The 21,705-nt window shown below is 40.9% G+C and overlaps 2 protein-coding genes across 6 annotated transcripts in view; one reads left to right on the forward strand and one right to left on the reverse strand.

The window, feature by feature from the left end:
- The window catches only part of MLH1 (mutL homolog 1), a 58,104-nt gene extending 52,855 nt beyond the window's left edge, over positions 1–5,249 (reverse strand). For 2 of the 5 annotated variants that reach the window (XM_024244317.3, XM_054552347.2), the window contains exons 1-2: positions 4,900–5,249; positions 1,851–1,941 (exon numbers count right to left, since the gene is read on the reverse strand). In XM_024244317.3, the coding sequence (XP_024100085.2) occupies positions 1,851–1,941; positions 4,900–5,015 (207 nt within the window). In that variant the 5' untranslated portion in view covers positions 5,016–5,249. Of the gene's footprint in view, positions 1–1,850; positions 1,942–4,216; positions 4,790–4,899 lie in introns of those variants that run through there. The other 3 variants (XM_063722144.1, XM_054552349.2, XM_054552348.2) reach the window with 3 other exon arrangements.
- A 236-nt stretch (positions 5,250–5,485) lies between these two features.
- Positions 5,486–12,667, forward strand: EPM2AIP1 (EPM2A interacting protein 1). Its single transcript, XM_002813948.6, has one exon. It carries the CDS (start codon positions 5,486–5,488, stop codon positions 7,307–7,309), a length of 1,824 nt encoding a protein of 607 aa, XP_002813994.2. The 3' UTR covers positions 7,310–12,667.
- Positions 12,668–21,705: the final 9,038 nt, after the last annotated feature.

Consider the following 21,705-nt stretch of genomic DNA (forward strand, 5'->3'; position numbering starts at 1 on the left):
TTAACTTAACATGATGTCTTCAAGGTTCGTATATGTTGCAACATGTGTCAACATTTTATTTCTATTTAAGGCTGAAATTATTCCATTTTGTTTATCCATTCATCTGCTGATGGACACTTAGGTTGCTTTCACCTTTTGGCTACTGTAAATAATGCTGCCATGAATATGAGTATACAAATATCTGCTTGCGTCCCTTCTTTTTGGAATAACTCAGAAGTGGAATTACTGGATTATATAATTATGTTTAATTTTTTGAGGAATCACCACAGCATTTTCCACAGCACCCTGCACTATTTTACATTCCCACTAGCAATACACAAGAATTCCAATCTCTACATCCTTGCAAACACTTGTTTTTGTTTTTGATAGTAGCCATCCTAATAGGTGTGAAGTGGTATCTCATTGTGGTTTTCATTTATTTTCCTAATGACTAATAATGTTGAGCATCTTTTCAGGTGAGTCTCCTCAAGGCTTTTTTTTTTTTTTTTTTTTTGGAGTTTCGCTCTTGTTGCCCAAGCTGGAGTGCAACAGTGCGATCTCAGCTCACCGCAACCTCCGCCTCCCGGGTTCAAGCGATTCTCCTGCCTCAGCCTCCCGAGTAGCTGGGATTACAGGCATGTGCCACCACGCCTGGCTAATTATATATTTTTAGTAGAGATGGGGTTTCTCCATGTTGGTCAAGCTGGTCTTGAACTCCTGACCTCAGGTGATCTGCCTGCCTTGGCCTCCCAAAGTGCTGGGATTACAGGTGTGAGCCACAATGCCCATCCTTCTCGTGGCTTTTAATACCACTAAAATGCAGACAACTATCAAATATTCATCCCTAAATCTCTACCCTGCACTCCAAACTCACATAAACATCCAACTAACAGGCATCTTAAATTGAACATGCCCCAAAATGAACTTCTGATCTCTCCGAAAATCTGCTTCTTTCATAGTCTTTCCCATCTTAGTAAATGACAACTCCTTCCATTTAGCAGACCAAAACCTTGAAATCATTCCTGATTCCTCTTTCTCTCACACCCTATATCAGCAAATTCTGAGAACTTTGCCTCCATATTAACCCAGAATCTCACTGCTTCTTACATCTCTACTGCGACCAAGCAGTCTGCAGGACAGACTGCTTCTGCCCTGTCCTGCTATTTTCCACAGAGAAAGACAAAGGATTTAAAAAAAAAAACTCACCACACCACGTAACCTCTGCTTAAAACCCTCTAACAGTATCCCACCATATTCAGAAAAAAAGCTAAAGATTTTACCTTGGCCCACAAGGATTTACATGTTCTCACTCAGACCTCATCTCCTATTACTCTTTCCTTTTCAGCCTCTAGACAAACTGGCCTCCTTGATAGTCCTTTAACATGTCAGGTATGCTTCCATTTAATAGTCTTTGTGTATATTGTTCTGTATGCCAAGAATACCTTTAAATAGCCTCACAACTTGCTCCTTGACTTCCACCGGTCTCTCAAATATCACATCCACATTGAAACCTTTCTGAACTACTCAATTTAATTGCATCCTTTCTGGCTTGCACACCCCTATCTTCCACCCTGCTTTAGTTCTCTCCACAGCACTTAATGCTATACGATATAATATTTATTATACCCATTTTGTCTCCCACCACTATAATGTAAGCATCAGAAGGGAATAGATTTTAATCTATTTTATTCACTGCCACATCCCCTGAACAGTGCCCAGCAAATAATAGGTACTCAATAAATACTTATTGTTGGTGTTGAATTTTTCAGTGAAAAAATCCCATCTGCAAAAGCCTAGTTTCCAGAACAGAGAAAGGTCCTGACTCTTCCATGAAGTGCACAAACATCCTGCTACTTTGAGGTTTTACTTACCCTGATCCCAGTGCCGTTGTCTTGGATCTGAATCAATTTCAGGCCTCCCTCTTTAACAATCACTTGAATACTCGTGGATTTTGCATCTAAACTGGCAAATCAAACAGAAAATAATTTATCAGTCTGCAACTACTCTAATGTACATATTTTAATATGAGCCAAGCAATGATAACAAACTCCAAATAAATCCAACAGTGCCTCATTAATGTGGTTTTCCTTTGTCTTACAGGCTCATACACTGTATGAGTTTACATATTGTGTGAGAGAGAGGGAAGAGACGGGCAGAGCAACCATCACTTCTAATAGGACATTCAGCACTATTTCTGTTCCTCTAGGAAAGACAGCAAGTGAAGTTAAAAATAGATTTCTTTTGGCAGATGTCTCTTCTCAACTAATTTTACTTTTACCTGAACTTTATTCAGCCTCAGGTTCCTAAGTGACTCTAATAAAATGTCACTAAATAATGTCACCAAAAAATAAAATTCTGAATGATTTTCTCCACTATTCCCTTTTATATTTACGATGGAGGAAAAAAAAAGTAATGCAGAAAGTTAATAAATCTTTAGGAAGTCAATAAATTTTCTAGCCAGGCGCAGTGGCTCACACCCATAATCCCAGCACTTTGGGAGGCCAAGGTGGGTGGATCACCTGAGGTCAGGAGTTTGAGACCAGCCTGACCAACATGGAGAAACCACATTTGTACTAAAAATACAAAATTAGCCAGGCATGGTGACGCATGCCTGTAATCCCAGCTACTCAGGAGGCTGAGGCAGGAGAACACTTGAACCCAGGAGGCGGAGGTTGCGGTGAGCTGAGATTGCGCCATTGCACTCCGACCCGGGCAAAAAGGGCAAAACTCCGTCTCAAAAAAAAACAAAAAAAAACCCAAAAAAAAAAAGAAGTCAATAAATTTTTTGTGCTTTCAAAGAGTAGCCTACAAGCACAGACCAACTGCTAGAGAAAACAAATTTTCTAGCAGGGGCTGCATGAGAAAGAGTTATCTATTCCCCACACAGACAATTCTTTATTCAGAAATAAGATAATAGGCTGGGCACGGGGGCTCACGCCTGTAATCCCAACACTTTGGGAGGCTGAGGTGGGTGGATCACCTGAGGTCAGGAGTTCAAGACCAGCCTGGCCAACATGGCGAAATCCTGTCTCTACTAAAAATAAAAAAATTAGCCGGGTGTGGTCATGCACGCCTGTACTCCCAGCTACTTGGGAGGCTGAGGCAGGAAGATCGCTTGAAACCAGGAGGCAGAGGTTGCCCTGAGCCAAGATCACGCCACTGCACTTCAGCCTGGGCAACAGAGTAAGACTTCATCTTAAAAAAAAAAAAGAAAGAAGACAATAGGTTACTTAAATATTATAGACATTTCTCATGAGCCCCTGTATTGAAGTTGTATTAGTCATCTCAACGTATATATTAAAAAGAGTATAACTGGACTCCATATAAAAATCTCCACTTGAGCCGGGCGCAGTGGCTCATGCTTGTAATCCCAGCACTTTGGGAGGCCAAGGCGGGCGGATCACCTGAGGTCAGGAGATCGAGACCATCCTGGCTAACATGGTGAAACCCTGTCTCTATTAAAAATACAAAAAACTGCAGGGTGCGGTGGCTCACGCCTGTAATCCCAGCACTTTGGAAGGGTGAGGCAGGCGGTTCACCTGAGGTCAGGAGTTTGACACCAGCCTGACCAACATGGAGAAATCCCATCTCTACTAAAAATACAAAATTAGCCAGGTGTGGTGGCACACGCCTATAGTCCTAGCTACTCCGGAGGCTGAGGCAGGAGAAGCTCCCTTGAACCTGTGAGGCGGAGGTTGCAGTCAGCTGAGATCCTGCCACTGCACTCCAGCCTGGGTGACAAAGTGAGACTCCGTCTCAAAAAATAAAAAAAATAAATAAAAAATCTCCACTTTAGTAATTAATTACAAGCCACCAAGCTAGTATGTTTAGTTTCGTTTTACAGTATTCTGGCACAGGACAATAATAGGCCCAGTTGTTCTGTCAATTCATTCTAACATAGTAGACACAAAAGCCAGTCTGCCATTGCTTGTTACTACTATTACAAGTGAAAAGAAGAAAACATCCCCAGGTTCCTTGCTCCTTCTTTCATCTACCTTCCAATTCTCTTCCTTTCCTTCAGTGGTCCTTTCTACCCACTGTTCTCTCAGTCCCATTGCCCTGACTAGTTTATACTTTCACAATAAATCCCTCTAGAAACCTACCACTCCAAACTGAAGCATTCTTTTTTCTATTAATGTACGGACTTCACTAACAACTGATTTTAACAAAATAATCTGACATAACGTTTAGGTGTACTTTGGGCACGTCTTTTTGGAAGTTTATAGTCTACACTCACTTTTCCTTCCACATGTTTCAAATCTCTTCCCTCCACATTTTTTGTCACAGTTATAAGCTTCAAAATCCAAGGATGACCCATAAAATCCGGTATCTTCGAAATGCGCCCTCCGAAGTAAAGGACAGGAAAACACTAAGAGGGGTCACTAATTTAACAACAGGGTAATCAGAAGTCAAGCCCAAAGTGCATCAGCCTGTCCTAAAACTACAAACGATTTGTTTTGAAAGAAACTCAAAATGAATTGTGCCTTTGGATGTATACAGATGATTTCTGGAATGAATGAAAAGCAAGAAAATAGTAACACAGTATCCTCTGAAAAAAGGTTTTTTTCCCCATCCTAAGCTTTTATACATCTTTTAACTTTGCATGTTCTGCATACATAATTTTAAATTAAGTGGCTTCCTTACTTAGTTAACGGTACCATTAAGACAACACTAAGTATATTCCTCCACTTACACCCCAAACAACCCTTAAAAGGTCTCGAGGGAGAGCGGTAAAGAAACACACGGTTTGCGGAAAGGGAGAAGGCCTGACTGGCACGTCAGGGAACCCCGCGGCCTCCGCCGTTGTGGGCATGCGCTGTACATGCCTCTACCCGGGCAAAGAGGCGTGTCCGCGCCATTGAGCGGAGCGGCCCGTTAAGTCTTAGCCCTTAAGTGAGCCCAGCTCGACTCCCTCCGTACCAGTTCTCAATCATCTCTTTGATAGCATTAGCTGGCCGCTGGATAACTTCCCCCGCCGCGATGCGGTTCACCACTGTCTCGTCCAGCCGCCGAATAACGCCTGCCACGAACGACATTTTGGCGCCAGAGGAGCCAAGGAAACGTTTAGCTGCTCAACGGAAGTGCCTTCAGCCAATCACCTCAGTGCCTCGTGCTCACGTCCTTCCTTCAGCTGTAGCTTACGCCATCCAGCCCCACCCTTCAGCGGCAGCTATTGACTGGACAGCTTGAATGCCAGTCAAATTTCTCAACTCTGTGGGTTGCTGGGTCTCTTCGTCCCTCCCTTAAGCGGCTACTGCCCGCTACCTAGAAGGATATGCGCTTGCGCGTTAGAGATCACTGTCCGCTCTTCCTATTGGTTCGTTTTTAGGAGCTCGGGGAATACGAAATATCCAGCCAATAGGAGCAGAGATGCCGGAGCCGGGCTTGTGTGCCTCTGCTGAGGTGATCTGGCGCAGAGCGGAGGAGGTGCTTGGCGCTTCTCAGGCTCCTCCTCTCCTCTTGCGGCCTTTCCAACGTTGGCCCTGCTCTTGTGGCCTCCCGCAGAATGTGGATGACGCCCAAAAGAAGCAAGATGGAAGTCGACGAGGCTCTAGTTTTCCGGCCCGAGTGGACCCAGCGTTATTTGGTGGTGGAGCCTCCGGAGGGCGATGGGGCCCTGTGCCTGGTCTGTCGCCGCCTCATCGTAGCTACCCGCGAACGCGACGTCAGGCGCCACTACGAGGCTGAGCACGAATACTACGAGCGGTATGTGGCGGACGGCGAGCGCGCGGCCCTGGTGGAGCGTCTGCGTCAGGGCGACTTGCCCGTGGCCTCCTTCACTCCTGAAGAGAGAGCTGCTCGTGCAGGCCTCGGGCTCTGCCGCCTCTTGGCCTTGAAGGGTCGCGGCTGGGGTGAGGGGGACTTTGTATACCAGTGCATGGAGGTATTGCTGAGAGAGGTACTGCCCGAGCATGTAAGCGTCTTGCAAGGCGTTGACTTATCTCCAGAGATCACGAGGCAGAGGATCCTGAGCATTGACAGGAATCTACGCAACCAGCTTTTTAACCGAGCCAGGGACTTTAAAGCCTATTCTCTTGCCTTGGACGACCAGGCTTTTGTGGCCTATGAGAACTACCTCCTGGTCTTTATCCGCGGTGTAGGCCCTGAGTTGGAGGTGCAAGAAGATCTTCTGACCATAATCAACCTGACTCATCATTTCAGTGTTGGTGCGCTCATGTCGGCAATCCTAGAGGCCCTGCAGACAGCAGGGCTTAGCTTGCAGAGAATGGTTGGACTGACCACGACGCATACTTTGAGGATGATTGGTGAGAACTCAGGACTCGTCTCATACATGAGAGAAAAGGCCGTAAGCCCCAACTGTTGGAATGTCATTCATTATTCAGGATTTCTTCACTTGGAACTGTTGAGCTCCTATGATGTAGATGTTAATCAGATCATAAATACCATATCCGAATGGATAGTTTTGATTAAGACCAGAGGCGTTAGACGACCTGAATTTCAGACTCTACTAACTGAATCTGAATCAGAGCATGGCGAAAGGGTTAATGGACGATGTCTGAACAATTGGCTTAGGAGAGGGAAGACTTTAAAACTAATATTCTCGCTAAGAAAAGAAATGGAAGCGTTCTTGGTTTCAGTAGGGGCAACAACAGTCCACTTCTCAGACAAACAATGGCTTTGTGACTTTGGCTTCTTGGTGGACATTATGGAACACCTTCGAGAACTCAGTGAAGAATTACAAGTTAGTAAAGTCTTTGCTGCTGCTGCCTTTGACCATATTTGTACTTTCGAAGTTAAGCTGAATTTATTTCAAAGACATATTGAGGAAAAAAATCTAACAGACTTTCCTGCCCTCAGAGAAGTTGTTGATGAGCTAAAACAGCAAAATAAGGAAGATCAAAAAATATTTGATCCTGATAGGTATCAAATGGTGATCTGTCGTCTCCAAAAAGAATTTGAGAGACATTTTAAGGACCTCAGGTTCATTAAAAAGGACTTAGAACTTTTTTCAAATCCATTTAACTTTAAACCTGAATATGCACCTATTTCAGTGAGGGTGGAGCTAACAAAACTTCAGGCAAACACTAATCTTTGGAATGAATACAGAGTCAAAGACTTGGGGCAGTTTTATGCTGGATTGTCTGCTGAATCCTACCCAATTATCAAAGGGGTTGCCTGTAAGGTGGCATCCTTGTTTGATAGTAACCAAATCTGTGAAAAGGCTTTTTCATATTTGACTCGAAACCAACACACTTTGAGTCAGCCATTGACAGATGAGCATCTCCAAGCCCTGTTTCGGGTTGCCACAACTGAAATGGAGCCCGGTTGGGATGATCTTGTGAGAGAAAGAAATGAATCTAATCCATAAGGCTTTGTAGTACAAGATTGAAAAACTCAACAAGAATTTAATTCTAAAAGCAAAAATTGGTTTGAGTTTTCAAGTTTACTAATTTGGATTGTGAGAAAGTACCAAGTACCAGCCGTCCAAACTGATCACAATTAAAATTCTGACAGTTGCCTTTTTTTCATCTCAAATGGCAGCATGGGACTGAAACATGAGAATGCCACCTTTTTTAAAACTTAGTTTAGTGACAAAGTCATTGTCTTTTATGATATAGTTAATTTTAAAGAGATTTAGTATTAATGTGAGTTGAATTTGCAGTCTGTTTTTTAGGTGTTCTGAAGATATATGCCAAAAATTTCAGCTCTTTTAATGGAGTGTTAAAATTCTGATTCATATAGTCTTAAATTATCAACTCCTTAAATGTGCTTTTGAACCGATTTGCAGAAGCTCACATAGCAAGTTCGTAAGTTTCGAAAAAGGAAGACCATACATAACAGTGGAGGTGTTCTGTCTAACTATCAAAATGTTTGAGACTTTTTTTTAAACATTTCTGAGTTTGAAGGTAATATTGACAGATTTCTTCCCTCTTCCCTCCCCATCACCCACCTCAGTGATACCACATTACTGATAGAGGAAGTCATTAGAATCATTTTTAAGTTTCAGATATAGGAGACTTCCTGCAATTTGGAGATAAGACTAATTATTGGGGGTTTTCCTTGGATTTTTTTTTTTTTTAATAACTGGGGGCTATTTTATCAGCTTGCCTATTAAAGGACTATGGTAAGTATAGAATCTTAATGGTTGCCAGTTAGTAATTCTTTTTTTTTTACTGTAGACACAAGTTTGGCCCTATCAAAAAGGATGAGGAAAAAAGATTGCACTCCAGGATTAGGAGGTGTGAGATATTTTAGCTTTTTTGTCTTATCTGCGTGGGTGTTGCTGCTTTATTTTAAGAAATCCTGCCTAAAGTAAACACTTTGTTTTAAAATGATACAGTATCAGATTTTGTTAGATGCTAGAAATGGATTTATTCTAAAATTTGGAACTGTCGTACACATTCTATATTTAAGATAGCACACAAGTAGAAATATTTAAAAGCAGTCTTGTTCACAGATTGCAGTAATTCTGTATTTCTATTAAGATAATCTGCTTTGTGCCAAAACAGTAATTTCCAAACTTCTGTTAACCATGAAAAGGCAATCTTAAAGTTCACTATGTAAAACTAATTATAAACAGGACCCAATTTATATTCATAGATCCTCTCAAGTATTATACAATTTAAAAACTCTTGTTCCAAAGTCCTGTCTTAACTATTGAAACGCCTTAACCTGTGGTTACTAATCCAGCAAATTCAAGGAACCAGGCTATAACTAAGAATTTAGATGGAATTGATGTCTGGGCAATTAAAATAAATGGCATAAGAGCCTAAAAACCAAAGTTGTGCCAGTGGCTTTCAACTAGAGGCAGTAACCTATCCTTCCAGAGGATGCTGAGAAATGTGTAGGGGCACTTTTTTGGTTGTCATATTTACTAGGGGCTTCTGTTGGCATTTAAGCCTAAAGACACTCACCCCTGCAGTGCATGGGACAGCCTGGCACAATGAAGAATTAGCCCTCCCAAAATGTAGATTATTTTATTTCAAGGGATAGGGCAGATTACCATTAGAAGCAAAATTAAAAGTGCAAGCTAGGCAAACTGACAGAATACTAGATAGGAGAGACTAATTCCAACCTTCTAAATTTGGCTGGTAAAGTGCAATAAAGGCATTGATAAGTTCTGTTAGCTCACAATAGCACTTGTAAATCAGAAATTAATAATTGAATCAGATTTAAGGGCTCTGTCCTGTTATACATATTTAAGGCAGAAAAAAAGTTATATGTCGATTAGGTACTTATCAAGAATGGTCAAGCTGAGATTTTGGTTAATAGAGTAAGCTTACATGTCTAGAAAAACAACATAGTGGAAAACTGAAAAAAAAAAAAATTTACCGGTAATTTCCCAATAGCCTTGAATATTCACGGCAGAGCTTTATTTACTTGAGAGAAAGATTAGAAGACCTGAAAGCCACTTCTGCTTTCTAACCCCAGTTCCTTAAATATTGAAATCTTGTACATTTTGTGAAATTCTAGTATGTTTTGCTTAAGGTGTTAATAAAATTAGTTTGCATCATGTAGTCATTGAGTGAGGGGGAGATATAAGCTAAGGATTTTAAATTGACCCTTAGCTATAGAGAATTTGCTATAAGCTAGTCTTGTTTGTAAAAAAAAAAGAAAAAAAAGTGTATTTTACTGTTTTCTGTATTAAGTAATTCTGTAACTGCATGGCAGTCTTTTTTTTTTTAAATAAATATAGTTGTTACTGGTCCTGTTGTAGCAGTGAATATAGTTAAAATACGTACCTTAAAAATAAAAACTCTTATGTCCTTACCAGTTACTGCCCTATAGCTCATTCCTACTAGTTTTCTTGACAAATTTGTATTCTCAGTGTCCCGTATTGCCACTCAAATTGCTCTACTATGCTAAGTCCTTGTTAATAGTCTTACCTTCCTTGAAACACTTGAACACTTGATTACTTTAGCTTTGAGGAGATACCATCTCTAGGTGTGCTTTCTTAGTCTTTGCAGGCACCTCTTCCCTTCAATATCTGTTCTTCGTATTTTTAAAAAAATTTGTTTTAGACTGCCTTGTTCTGTGTCATCTCGCTAGCTGATCTCATTTCCTTCCATGGTTTCCTTACCATTTGTATGCAAATGACTGTCAGATTCATATCTCCTTTCTAGATCTTCCCTAATTGATGTATCTAATTGCTAACAAATCCTCTTTGCTGTCTCAGGCACTACATGTCATTGATCTTGCCCCCAATCCTGCTCCTCTCATGTTTCCTCTTTCACTAAATGGCATTACCACTACCAACCATTCATTTGTCCTTTTTCCCAATTCTCCAATTCTACCATTTTAATTCAGGCCATCAACCTACCTAAATTATAGCAACAGCCTCCTTATTAGTCTCCCTGTTTTTTATTTTTATTCCTTTCTACACTACAACCAAATTGCTCCAAAAGACTTACTGATCATGTCACTGCACTGCTTTCACCATTGCTGTTAGGGTACAATACAAATTTATCTTCATCTTTAAGGTCTCAGTATGCCACTTCATCTAGGAAACCTTCATTGATGCCCTCTAGATTAGGTGCCCTTACTATCCATTTCCTATACACCCTGTTCTTTCCCAGACTTACACTTGGCACACTTTATTGTTACTGCTTATTGATCACTGCTAGACTGTAAGCTTTGTAAGGGCAGGGACCATGTAAGCCTTGCTCACTGTTATATCTCTAGTGCTTAGCATAATGCCTGGCATTTCAATAAATGTTTGGACAAACGAATATTTGTGTAGTGTTTTACAATTTTTGAAGCTCTTTCACAGTCTTATTTGACCTTCACAGTCATTCTGCCTTAGACTGTCCATTGGGTAACTTTTATCCACATATTACTAATTGAAAAATGAAGATAAGTTCTTTGTAACTAGGGACCTCATTGTTGTGTTCCCAGAATTTAGTGTAGTGCTTAGCATGTGACTCAAGTATGTATTATGTGACTGTTAAACAAATTGCGGTTTTCTGTGTTGTATGAAAGGAGAGAAGGTTAACAAATTGCGGTTTTCCCTGGTAAACACAGTAAGTAGTAAACTCAGGATTCAAAACCAGATATACACACCAAATCCACTATGTAATATTAAGTTTGCATATCCATGTATAGAATCTTATTTTATTTTTTTGCCCTTTGTGGACAGTGTCTTTTATATATATATATATATATATATATTTTTTTAATTTCCAAAGGAACCTACATATAGAGGGAACAGATTAGACAACTATTTAATGAACTAAAACAATACTTAAGTGATTAAAATGTTACATTTAGTATTGGAAAAAGATAATGCCGCCTAAGAGTTAATAATCATTTTTCCTTTTGTAGGCATCAACACTAGGAGAAAATGGCATGCTATTTACTTGCTACTTTCCTTTACAGATGATTTTTGGCTCTTCTGGGATTTAAAAGTAAGTAAATTTAACAAAGTAGAAGACTGACTCAGCCCTTCTGGTCACTATATATTCAGTTCACTTGTTTTTATACCTGCAGAATGTCCTTATCACCCAAAGGGAGATGACCTAAAAGTGACATCTAGTTAATGTATACTTCTAAAGTTTGCTGTATTTCTTTGCCTTCTTGTTCCCATGCCTCTCTGAACTTAATTTCTGGGTAACTGAGGCTTTTCAGGCTTAGGTGGGAAAGCCGCACCCTTAGTCTATTTCCTTAAGCCATTTTGACCAATTTATGGGATTAACTAGTATAATCTTAGTTGGAGTTTTAGTCTGAGGCATATTAAGTCATTCAGAGATCTTAACAGTAGGTGTCATAGTCATCCAGTGATTTGCAAAACTGGCTTTTTTTTTTTTTTTTTTTTTTTGAGGCAGGGTCTCACTTTGTCACCCAGGCTGGAGTGCAGAGGTGCAATCTCAGCTCAATGCAATCTCTGCCTTCCTGGCTCAAGCAGTTCTCCCACTGCAGCCTCCTAAGTAGCTGGGACTACAGGTATACATGAGTACACTCAGCCAATTTTTGTATTTTTATGTGGAGACAGGGTCTTGCTATATTGCCCAGGCTAGTCTCGAACTCCTGGAATCAAGCAGTTTCGGGCTCCCAAAATGTTGGTGTTATACGCGTGAGCCTCTGCACCCGGCAGCAAAACTGGCTTTTAATCAACCTTTTGGCTAAAGGATTTCTCTTTTTATTTATTTTTTAAAGGATTTCCCATTTTTATCTTTCTTTTTGATATTAAAATGTTGCCTCATCCTACCCAGTAAGTACTTGAATTTGTGAATTCTCTTCCTTTTCATTTTTGCCTGCAAACTGACCAGTCTTTTCTGAGTTCATCTCTTTTCTGTACATTTGGTCAAGTGCAGTGAACAGCAACTACAAAATATTTTGTTTTTCTGTCTTTTTCTTTAGTAAAGGGTAGATGATCTGCCTTTCAGGTTGTCTCAAGGGGCAGTTTCACCTTTCCATAATATAAATCACCCTTGTGTAAGTTATTTCTTCCATCTTCTGATAGCAGTTTCCTGAATGCCTGCCAGCTAACCATTAAGCCAGTGTTCAGTATTTTAGCATTTTAAAAAACAAAGGACCAATTTCTGTGTCAGCATGGGCTAGCTTGCCATTGGATAACAAAGGCAAAATCTCACTGTCTCACACAACTTTTCTATTGCAACTTGACTAGGGACTTTGGTTTAGATCATAGGTTGGCCATGATCAAACTATGGCCCATGGGCAAAATCTGTCTAGCTCCTTGTTTATCTAAATAAAGTTTTACTGGAATATAGCCTTGTCCATTTATTTATTATCTGTGGCTACTTTGGTTCTACAATGGCAGAGCTGAGTAGTTGCTACAGAGTGTGTACATCTCACAAAACCTAAAATATTTATTCTGTGGCCCTTTATAGAAAAAGTTCACCAATTTGTGCTCTAAGTTGCCTTCATTCTGGGTCTCAGGCTGACAAAGCAGATACCATCAGGAGTGTGGGTGCTAACTTTGGGAAATGAAAAAAGAGTTTGGCAAATCACTTAAGGACTCTTAAAGGACTTTCATTGGCCAAAGCAAATCACATAGCCACATTAAAGTTCTAGGAGGAGTGTGATCCTTACATATACTTGGGAGAAAAACCAGAAATATTTGGAAGACAACACCACTGATTAACATCTTCATTTATATGCTTTCTTCCAATATATTTTCAACTTGTTACTGAGGTAAAATTTAAAAGTGTACCGATATTAAGTGTACACCTCAGTGGGTTTTTATATATGCCCTTGAATGCACCACCCAGGTCAAAATGTAGAATATTTCTAGCACTTCAAGTAGGTGTCCTTATGTTCCCCAGGCCCCCCACCAACCCCTTTTATCACCACGGATTAGTTTTGCCTGTTTTAAAACTTTATGTAAGTGAAATAATTATATGCACTCTTCCGTGTCTTGTTCAACATTGTATCTGTGAGAGTAATCCATTTTATATGTAGTAGCAGTTCATGTTTTACTTCTGTGTAGTATTCCATTGTGTGACTACATCACAACTTACCCATTCTACCGTTGATAGAAATTTAGGTTGTTTCCAGCTTGTGGTCATTATGAATAAAGTTACTATGAAAATGATCACATCTGTCTTTCAGTGAACATGTGCACCCATTCTTGGCATACTCTTTGGTATGTACCCTGCTTCTATATTTTCCTCATATAGTTTATTCTCTACATAGCATTCAGAGTGATCCTTATTTTAAATTAGGCCAGGCGCAGTGGCTCACGCCTGTAATCCCAGCACTTTGGGAAGCCGAAGCAGGTGCATCACCTAAGGTCAGGAGTTCGAGACCAACCTGGCCAATATGGTGAAACCCCATCTCTACTAAAACTACAAAAATTAGCCAGGTGTGGTGATGCATGCCTGTAATCCCAGCTACTCAGGAGGTTGAGACAGGAGAATCGCTCCAACCCAGGAGGCGGAGGTTGCAGTGAGCTGAGATCATGCCACTGCACTCCAGCCTGGGCGACAGAGCAAGGCTCCGTCTCAAGCAAAACAAAATATGTGCGTATGTGTGTATATACATATAAATCAGACCATACCACTTGTCTGCTCAAAATCACCAATGGCTTTGTATCACAATCAGACTAAAGTCCAATGTCTATCATGGCCTACAAGACCCTGCATAATCTGCATCCACACATACTCTGCACACATACCCTTTTTCTTCTTACCATCTTACCTCATATCCTTTATCCCTTTCCCTGTTCCTTCTCACTCTCCTCTGTACTAGACATGGTGCTTGTAAACTTGGGAATCAAAATTAATGATGTGGCCTTGTCTTTAAAAGAGATTGTAATCTAAGTAGATAGTTTTGACATAAGCTATAACACTGGTTTGTGTTAAATCAGTTACCCCAATTTATACTGATGTTTAACTCCTGGAAGGGATTTAGAAATTAAAATGTAAAACCTTGACAAATTTGAGGAACGTGTAAGATCTTGCATCCTAGTTCTACTAATTCTAAATCAGAGTTTACCAATTTTTGTTTGTTTTTTTTGAGTCTCGCTCTGTCACCCAGGCTGGAGTTCAGTGGCGAGATCTCGACTCACTGAAACCTCTGCCTCCTGGGTTCAAGCAGTTCTTCCACTTCAGCCTCCCAAGTAGCTGGGACTACAGACGCGCACCACCACGCCTGACTGATTTTTTGTATTTTTAGTAGAGACGGAGTTTCACCATGTTGGCTGTTGGCCAGGCTGGTCTTGAACTCCTGATCTCAAGTGATCTACCCGCCTTGGCCTCCCAAAGTGCTGGGATTACAGGCATGAGCCACCATGCCCGGCCCGAGTTTACCAGTTTGGTTATGACATTCATAATTGTTCACTTTTATGGGAGCAGAGGGTGAAGGGAGTTGGGAAAGAGTGGAATAAATCAGTAAGTACTGATATTAAGTCCAAAATAGCACAGTCATAAGGGACCTCCTTAAATGTTGTACCATTATTGGTACATTATTGGTTGTTCTAACAAATCAGTTAATAACTGAACTCCCCACATTTTTTACAACTTTCATATACAATTGAAGTACAAGAAACTGCACGTAAAGTATAAAATTTGATTGGTTTTGACATAAATGTGTGAAACCATCACAATCAAGAGCGCTAATCCCATCATGAGGGCTCCACATTTATGAACTAGTTGCCTGCCAAAGGCCCCACCTCGAAATACCGTTGGATGTTAGAATTTCAACATATGAATGGGGATGTGGGAGACACAAACATTCAGTCCATAGCAGGAAAATATAGGGATGTCTCAGAACCACCATGGTCTACTCTCCTCTCTGTGTCTGCTTTCTTATCACTTCGCCTGCCGGCCAGCCTTTATGCACTGCATTGGTGTCTATCACCACATTTAGTGCTGCTGACCAACCGACCTAATCTCATGTGCCAATTATGTATTCCTGAGTGGGGACATGTGATCCAGGCTTTGGTGTTGTCTTTCCTGAGGCCTGACATATACCTGTAGTGAAGTAAGTGGTGGCTATGAAGGGGAGAATATCATAATGTATTTGGAAGGGCTTTCTGGTTGTAAGAAAGGAACTTGTGCTAGCTTAAGGGGGAGGAATAATGGAATGATTAGAGAAATACAGAAGTATCTCGTGGAAGCCACATGAGGGAATGAAATTCAGTGGTCCTTCAATAATTATTTGATGAAAGCCTGCTAGGGCCAGGCACTGATCTAGGCACTGGAGATTCAGCAGTAAAGCAAGCAGTATTTCCTACCCTGATGGTTGTCTGTGATCCATTTGCACATCTGCTTCATTCTCTCTGAACAGTAGCTTCACCTGCTCATTTTTCTTCAAGGGAGAACACAGTTGTGACTAGCAAGATACTTTTTCCTAAAAGGATCCATAATATATAGCTACAGGCCCCCAGGCCTGTGGTTGAGATGGGTTGAGGTTGGAGACTTTATAGGAGGATATGAACTGACAGGCACACCAAAAGTCGTCTTACTCAAAGCTATCCAATGAGTTTATTGCCTCCCAATTATTGGAGTTCTCACTGAACCCTCTGAGTCAGAATTTGTGGAACTGAGTATTAAAGGGTCCATAGAAAGATAATTTATTCCAACTTCTTTGCAATGTAAAGAAATTGGGCCCCAGAGAGGTGGTTAAAGTTATCTTGAATTATGTAGCAGAACCAGGAAGAAAAAGCAGTTTTTTGAACTGTTGCAGTACTTTTCTCATTCTGTCATTGCTGTCATTACCTGACTGCCTTCATGCCTCCGTTTCTTTTAAGAAACTTTTTTTGGTGGAAGACCTCAGAATCTTCATGGTATTTTCTTTGGTTCTGACTAGCAATGGCTAAGACAGGTTATCTCTCTGTGCTTATACAGAAATCCTTTAGGAATCTAGAATTCTTTTAGATTATCAATATGTTAGATATATAATAAATATTAGAAACATTTTATATTTTGTGTATTCTGAACTGTTTAAAAAGCACAAGTATTACCTGTTTCTAGAGGATTTGAAAAGATTTATCTGAAAAGAATGGAACTAGCTGGGCACAGTGGTGCATGCCTGTAATCCCAGCCACTCAGGAGGCTGAGGTGAGAGGATCACTTAAGCCCAGGAGTTTGAGACCAGGCTGGATGACAGAGCAAGACCCTTATCTCTAAAGGAATGGGACTGGCCAGAGCAATTAGACAAGAAAAATTTAAAAAGGGCATCAAAATTGAAGAGGAAAGACCGGGCACGGTGGCTCACACATGTAACACCAGCACTTTGGGAGGCCGAGACAGGTGGGTTACCTGAAGTCAGGAGTTCAAGACCAGCCTGGCCATCATGGTGAAACCCCATCTGTACTAAAAATACAAAGTTAGCCAGGCATGGTGGCGGGCGCCTGTAATCCCAGCTACTCCTGAGGCTGAGTCAGGAGAATCACTTGAATCCAGGAGGCAGAGGTTGCAGTAAACCGAGATGGCGCCACTGCACTCCAGCCTGGGTGACAGAGCGAGACTCCATCTCAAAAAAAGAAAAAAATGGAAAAGGAAGAAGTTAAATTATACTTGTTCACAGATGACATGATCTTATATTTAGAAAAACCTAAAGACCTCACCAAAAAAAAAAAAAAAAGAACTGATAAATGAATTTAGTAAAATTGCAAGATACAAAAAACAGTAACATTTATATACACCAAAAGAGAAAAATTTGGAAAACAAATGCAATCCCATTTACAATAGCTGCAGATACCTGGGATCATTTTAACCAAAGAAGTGAAAGATCTATAGAAGGGCAACTATAAAGCATAAAAGAAGTTGAGGAGGACACACACACACAAAAGAGATTCCATGTTCATGGACTGGAAGAATTACCATTGTTAAAATGATAGCTGAATGCGATGGCTCACACCTGTAATCCCAGCACATTGGGAAGCCAAAGTGGGAGGGTCACTAGCAGCCTGGGCAACATAGTGAGACCCTGTCTCTATAGAAAATTTTTTAAAAATTAGATGTGGTGGTATACACGTGCAGTCCCAGCCACTTGAGGGGCTGAAGTGGGAGGATCGCTTGAGCCCAGTGAAGGTCAAGGCTACAGTGAACCATGATCATACAGTGAGCCATGATCACACCATTGCATTCTAGACAGGGTGACAGAATAAAGACCCCATCTCAAATAAAATGGCAATTCTACTCAATGCAATTTACCAATTCAATGCAAAACCTGTGAAAATACCAATGACATTCTTCACAGAAATAGAAAAAAAAATCCTAAAATTTATGTGGAACTGGAAAAGACCCCTAATAGACAAAACAATCCTGAGCAAAAAGAATAAAACTGAAGGCATTTCACTACCTGACTTCAAAATTTACTGCGAAGCTGTAGTAACCAAATTAGCATGGTACTGGCATAAAAATAGAGACATAGACCAATGGAACAGAATAGAGAACTCATGTAAATCCACCCAGCCAACTCATCTTTGACAAAGGTACCAAGAATATACAATGGGAAAAAGACAGTCTCTTCAATAAGTGTTACTGGGAAAACTGGATAACTATATGCAGAAGAAGTAAACTAAACTATCTCTCACCATACCAAAAAAAAGATCACATCAAAATTGATTAAAGACCTAAGTCTGGGCCGGGCATGGTGGCTCACACCTGTAATCCCAGCACTTTGGGATGCTGAGGCGGGCAGATCACGATGTCAGGAGTTCGAGACCAGCCTGGCCAGCATGGTGAAACCCCATCTCTACTGAAAATACAAAAAATTATCTGGGCATGATGGCGTACACCTGTAGTCCCAGCTACTCGGGAGGCTGAGGCAGGAGAATGGCGTGAACCCACAGGCCGTGGTTGCAGTGAGCCAAGATCGCACCATTGGACTCCAGCCTGGGCAACAGGGCGAGATTCCGTTTTAAAAGAAAAAAAAAAGACCTAAGTCTAATGTGAAACTGTTAGAAGAAACTGGAGACAGTTTCTTCTTCAGGACAGTGGTCAGGGCAAATATTTTTTTGTATAAGACCTCAACGGCACAGGCAACCAAAGCAAAAGTAGACAAGTGAGCTTACATCAAGCTAAGAAGTGGCACAGCAAAGGAAACAATCAACAAACTAAAGAGACAACCCACAGAATAGGAGAAAATATTTGCAAACTACCCATCTAACAAGGAGTTAGTGACCAGAATATACAAGGAGCTCAAACAAATAGAAAAAAAAAATCCGATTTAAAAATGGACAAAAGATCTGAATAGACAGTTCTCAAAAGAAGACATACAAATGGCCAACAGGTACATGAAGAAGTGCTCAACATCACTAATCGTTAGGTAAATGCAAATCAAAACTACAATGAGATGTCAGCTTACCACAGTTAAAATGGCTTTTATCAAAACAACAGGCAATAACGGATGCTAGTGAGGATGTGGAGAAAGGGGAACCCTTGTACACTGTTGGTGGGAATGTAAATTAGTACAGTCACTATGGAGAACAGTATGGAGTTTCTTCAAAAAACTAAAACTAGAACTACCATATGATCCAGCAATTCCACTACTGAGCGTATATCCAAAAGAAAGAAAATCAGTATACCAAAGAGGTATCTGCACTCTCATGTTTGTTGCAGCACTACTCACAATAGCTCAAATATGGAATCAAAGTGCTCATCAATGGATGAATAGGTAAAGAAAATGTGGATGTGGGCCAGACATGGTGGCTCACGCCTGTAATCCCAGCACTTTGGGAGGCCAGGGTGGGCAGATCACAAGGTCGGGAGATCGAGACCATCCTGGCTAACACGGTGAAACCCCGTCTCTACTAAAAATACAAAAAACAAAAACAAAACAAAACAAAAAAAACTAGCTGGGCGTTGTGGTGGGCGCCTGTAGTCCCATCTACTCAGGAGGCTGAGGCAGGAGAATGGCGTGAACCCAGGAGGCAGAGCTTGCAGTGAGCCGAGATGGTACCACTGCACTCCAGCCTGGGCAACAGAGTGAGACTCCATCTCAAAAAAAAAAAAGAAAAGAAAAGAAAAGGAAAAAAAATGTGTATGTGGTACATATACAAAATAGAATATTATTCAGCCATAAAAAATGAAATCCTGTCATTTGTAGCAACATGGAATTAAAGGTCATCATGCTAAATGAAATAAGTCAAGCACAGAAAGACAAATATCACATGCTCTTACTCATATGTGGAAACTAAAAAATTGGATCTCATGAAGATAGAGAGTAGATTTATGGTTACCAGAGGCCAGGAAAGGTATCAGGAGGAGAGGAGGAAGAGAAGTTGATCAACTGATACAAATATATGGTTTTATAGAAGAAATATGACCTAGTGTTTGATAGTTTACAGTAATCTTGTACATTTCAAAGTAGCTAGAAGAGAATAGCTTGGATGTTTCCAGTGTAAAGAAAAGACAAATATTTAAGGTGATGGATGTCCCAAGTACACCAATTTGAACTTTATAAATCACATGTACTCCAAATCTATGTATACCGATTATACATCAGTAAAATAATTTTTTTTTTTTTTTTGAGACGGAGTCTTGCTCTGTCACCCAGGCTGGAGTGCAGTGGCATGATCTCGGCTCACTGCAAGCTCCGCCTCCCGGGTTCACGCCATTCTCCTGCCTCAGCCTCCCTAGTAGCTGGGACTACAGGTGTCCGCCACCACGCCTGGCTAATTTTTTGTATTTTTAGTAGAGACAGGCTTTCACCGTGTTAGCCAGGATGGTCTCGATCTCCTGACCTCATAATCTGCCTGCCTCGGCCTCCCAAAGTGCTGGGATTACAGGCGTGAGCTACCGCGCCCGGCCAATAATTCATTTTTTAAGAAAGAATAAGAATGGTGTCACTTTAGGTTTTTTTTTTCGGTTTATTTTGGTTTGGTTTTTTTGAGACAGGGTCTCGCTCTGTCACCCAGGCTATGCAGTGGGATAATCACAACTCACTGCAGCCTTGACCTCCAGGCTCAAGTGATCCTCCCACCACAGCCTCCTTAGTAGCTGGAACTACAGGCACACTCTACCACACCCAGCTAATTTTAATGTTTTTTTTTTGGTGGAGATGGGGTTTTTGCCATGTTGCCCAGGCTGGTCTTGAACTCCTGAGCTCAAATGATCCTCTCGCCCCCAACCTCCCAAAGTGCTGGGATTACAGGTGTCAGCCACCACACCCAGCTTCACTTTAGGTAGTTGTTTGACAACTTTTCCATTTCTTCTATCTTACACATATTGAATTAATTTCAATTTTAACAAATTTTCCTAGGGAGTTTTTCATTAAGGTTTTCAAATTTATGGAGTTATTTGTAGCATTTTTGTTTTCTCTATAACTCAGGTTATGCTCCCTCTCTCATGGGCTTTCTCTTTTTCTTAATTAGGCTCACCACAGATTATTTTTGTCTTTTTAAAAGAATTTGTTCCTTCATTTATATACTATTATTTCCTTCCTTCCTCTCTTCTTTCCTTCCTGACAGGGTCTCCCTCTGTCACCCAGGCTGTAGTGCAGTGGTGCAGACACGGCACACTGCAGCTTCAGGATCCTGGGCTCAAGTGATCCTCCCCTGCAGCTGGGTCTACAGGTGCACACCTCCATGTCTGGCTGATGTTAAATTTTTTGTAGAGATGGCGTCTTCCTATATTGCCCAGGCTGTTCTCCAGCTCCTAGGCTCAAGCAATCCTCCTGCCTTGGCCTCCTAAATTGCTGGGATTACAGGCATGAGCCACCACACCCAGCGTATATATCAGTATTATTATTTTCTATTTCATTGACTTCTGCTTTTTAAAATTAATTCTTCCTAGTTTGTTATTTTTTTCATTAGATTATTTTTCCATATCCTTGAATTGAGTATTTTTATACCTTGTTTAATAACTAATATATCTTTATTGTACATCAAACCCATTATAAATATAAATTTCTAGAACCTATATTATGCCTTTTATTGCCTTTTTTTTAAAATTATTGCTAAAAAGGCAATGAGGGTTTATTGAGTCCCCAAACACCAGCTCTTTAAACCACTCCAACAACTGCTGTGAAGGTCGCTGTGCAGAGACCCTGGGTAGGGGAGGCTAGAGCTAGGTGAGATGTGACAGGTCACAGATGGCTCTCAGGCCACCTACCTTCAGCGCCTTTTGTTTCAGGTTCTATCCCGAAGCCCTGGGGCCTGTCTCTTGCCTCTTCTGAGACACCCTTGGGGGCCCTGGGAAAGGGAAGGCCAGTGGTGTGGTTTCCCTCTTTGAGCCTAGCAACGCCCAAATCCTTTTCCTCTACCTGGCTCCACTTGTCCCCAAATGCTATTCCCAAATTCTAAATAGCAAAATTCCTGGGTTTCCCCTTCCCATCTCCCATCCCCTTCCCTGGCTG

Source organism: Pongo abelii, chromosome 2, assembly GCF_028885655.2.
Source record: "Pongo abelii isolate AG06213 chromosome 2, NHGRI_mPonAbe1-v2.0_pri, whole genome shotgun sequence".
In the NCBI taxonomy this organism is placed as follows: domain Eukaryota; kingdom Metazoa; phylum Chordata; class Mammalia; order Primates; family Hominidae; genus Pongo; species Pongo abelii.

Excerpts from the sequence above, each read along its gene's own strand:
- EPM2AIP1 (XM_002813948.6), top strand. The coding sequence starts at position 5,486 with ATGTGGATGACGCCCAAAAGAAGCAAGATGGAAGTCGACGAGGCTCTA.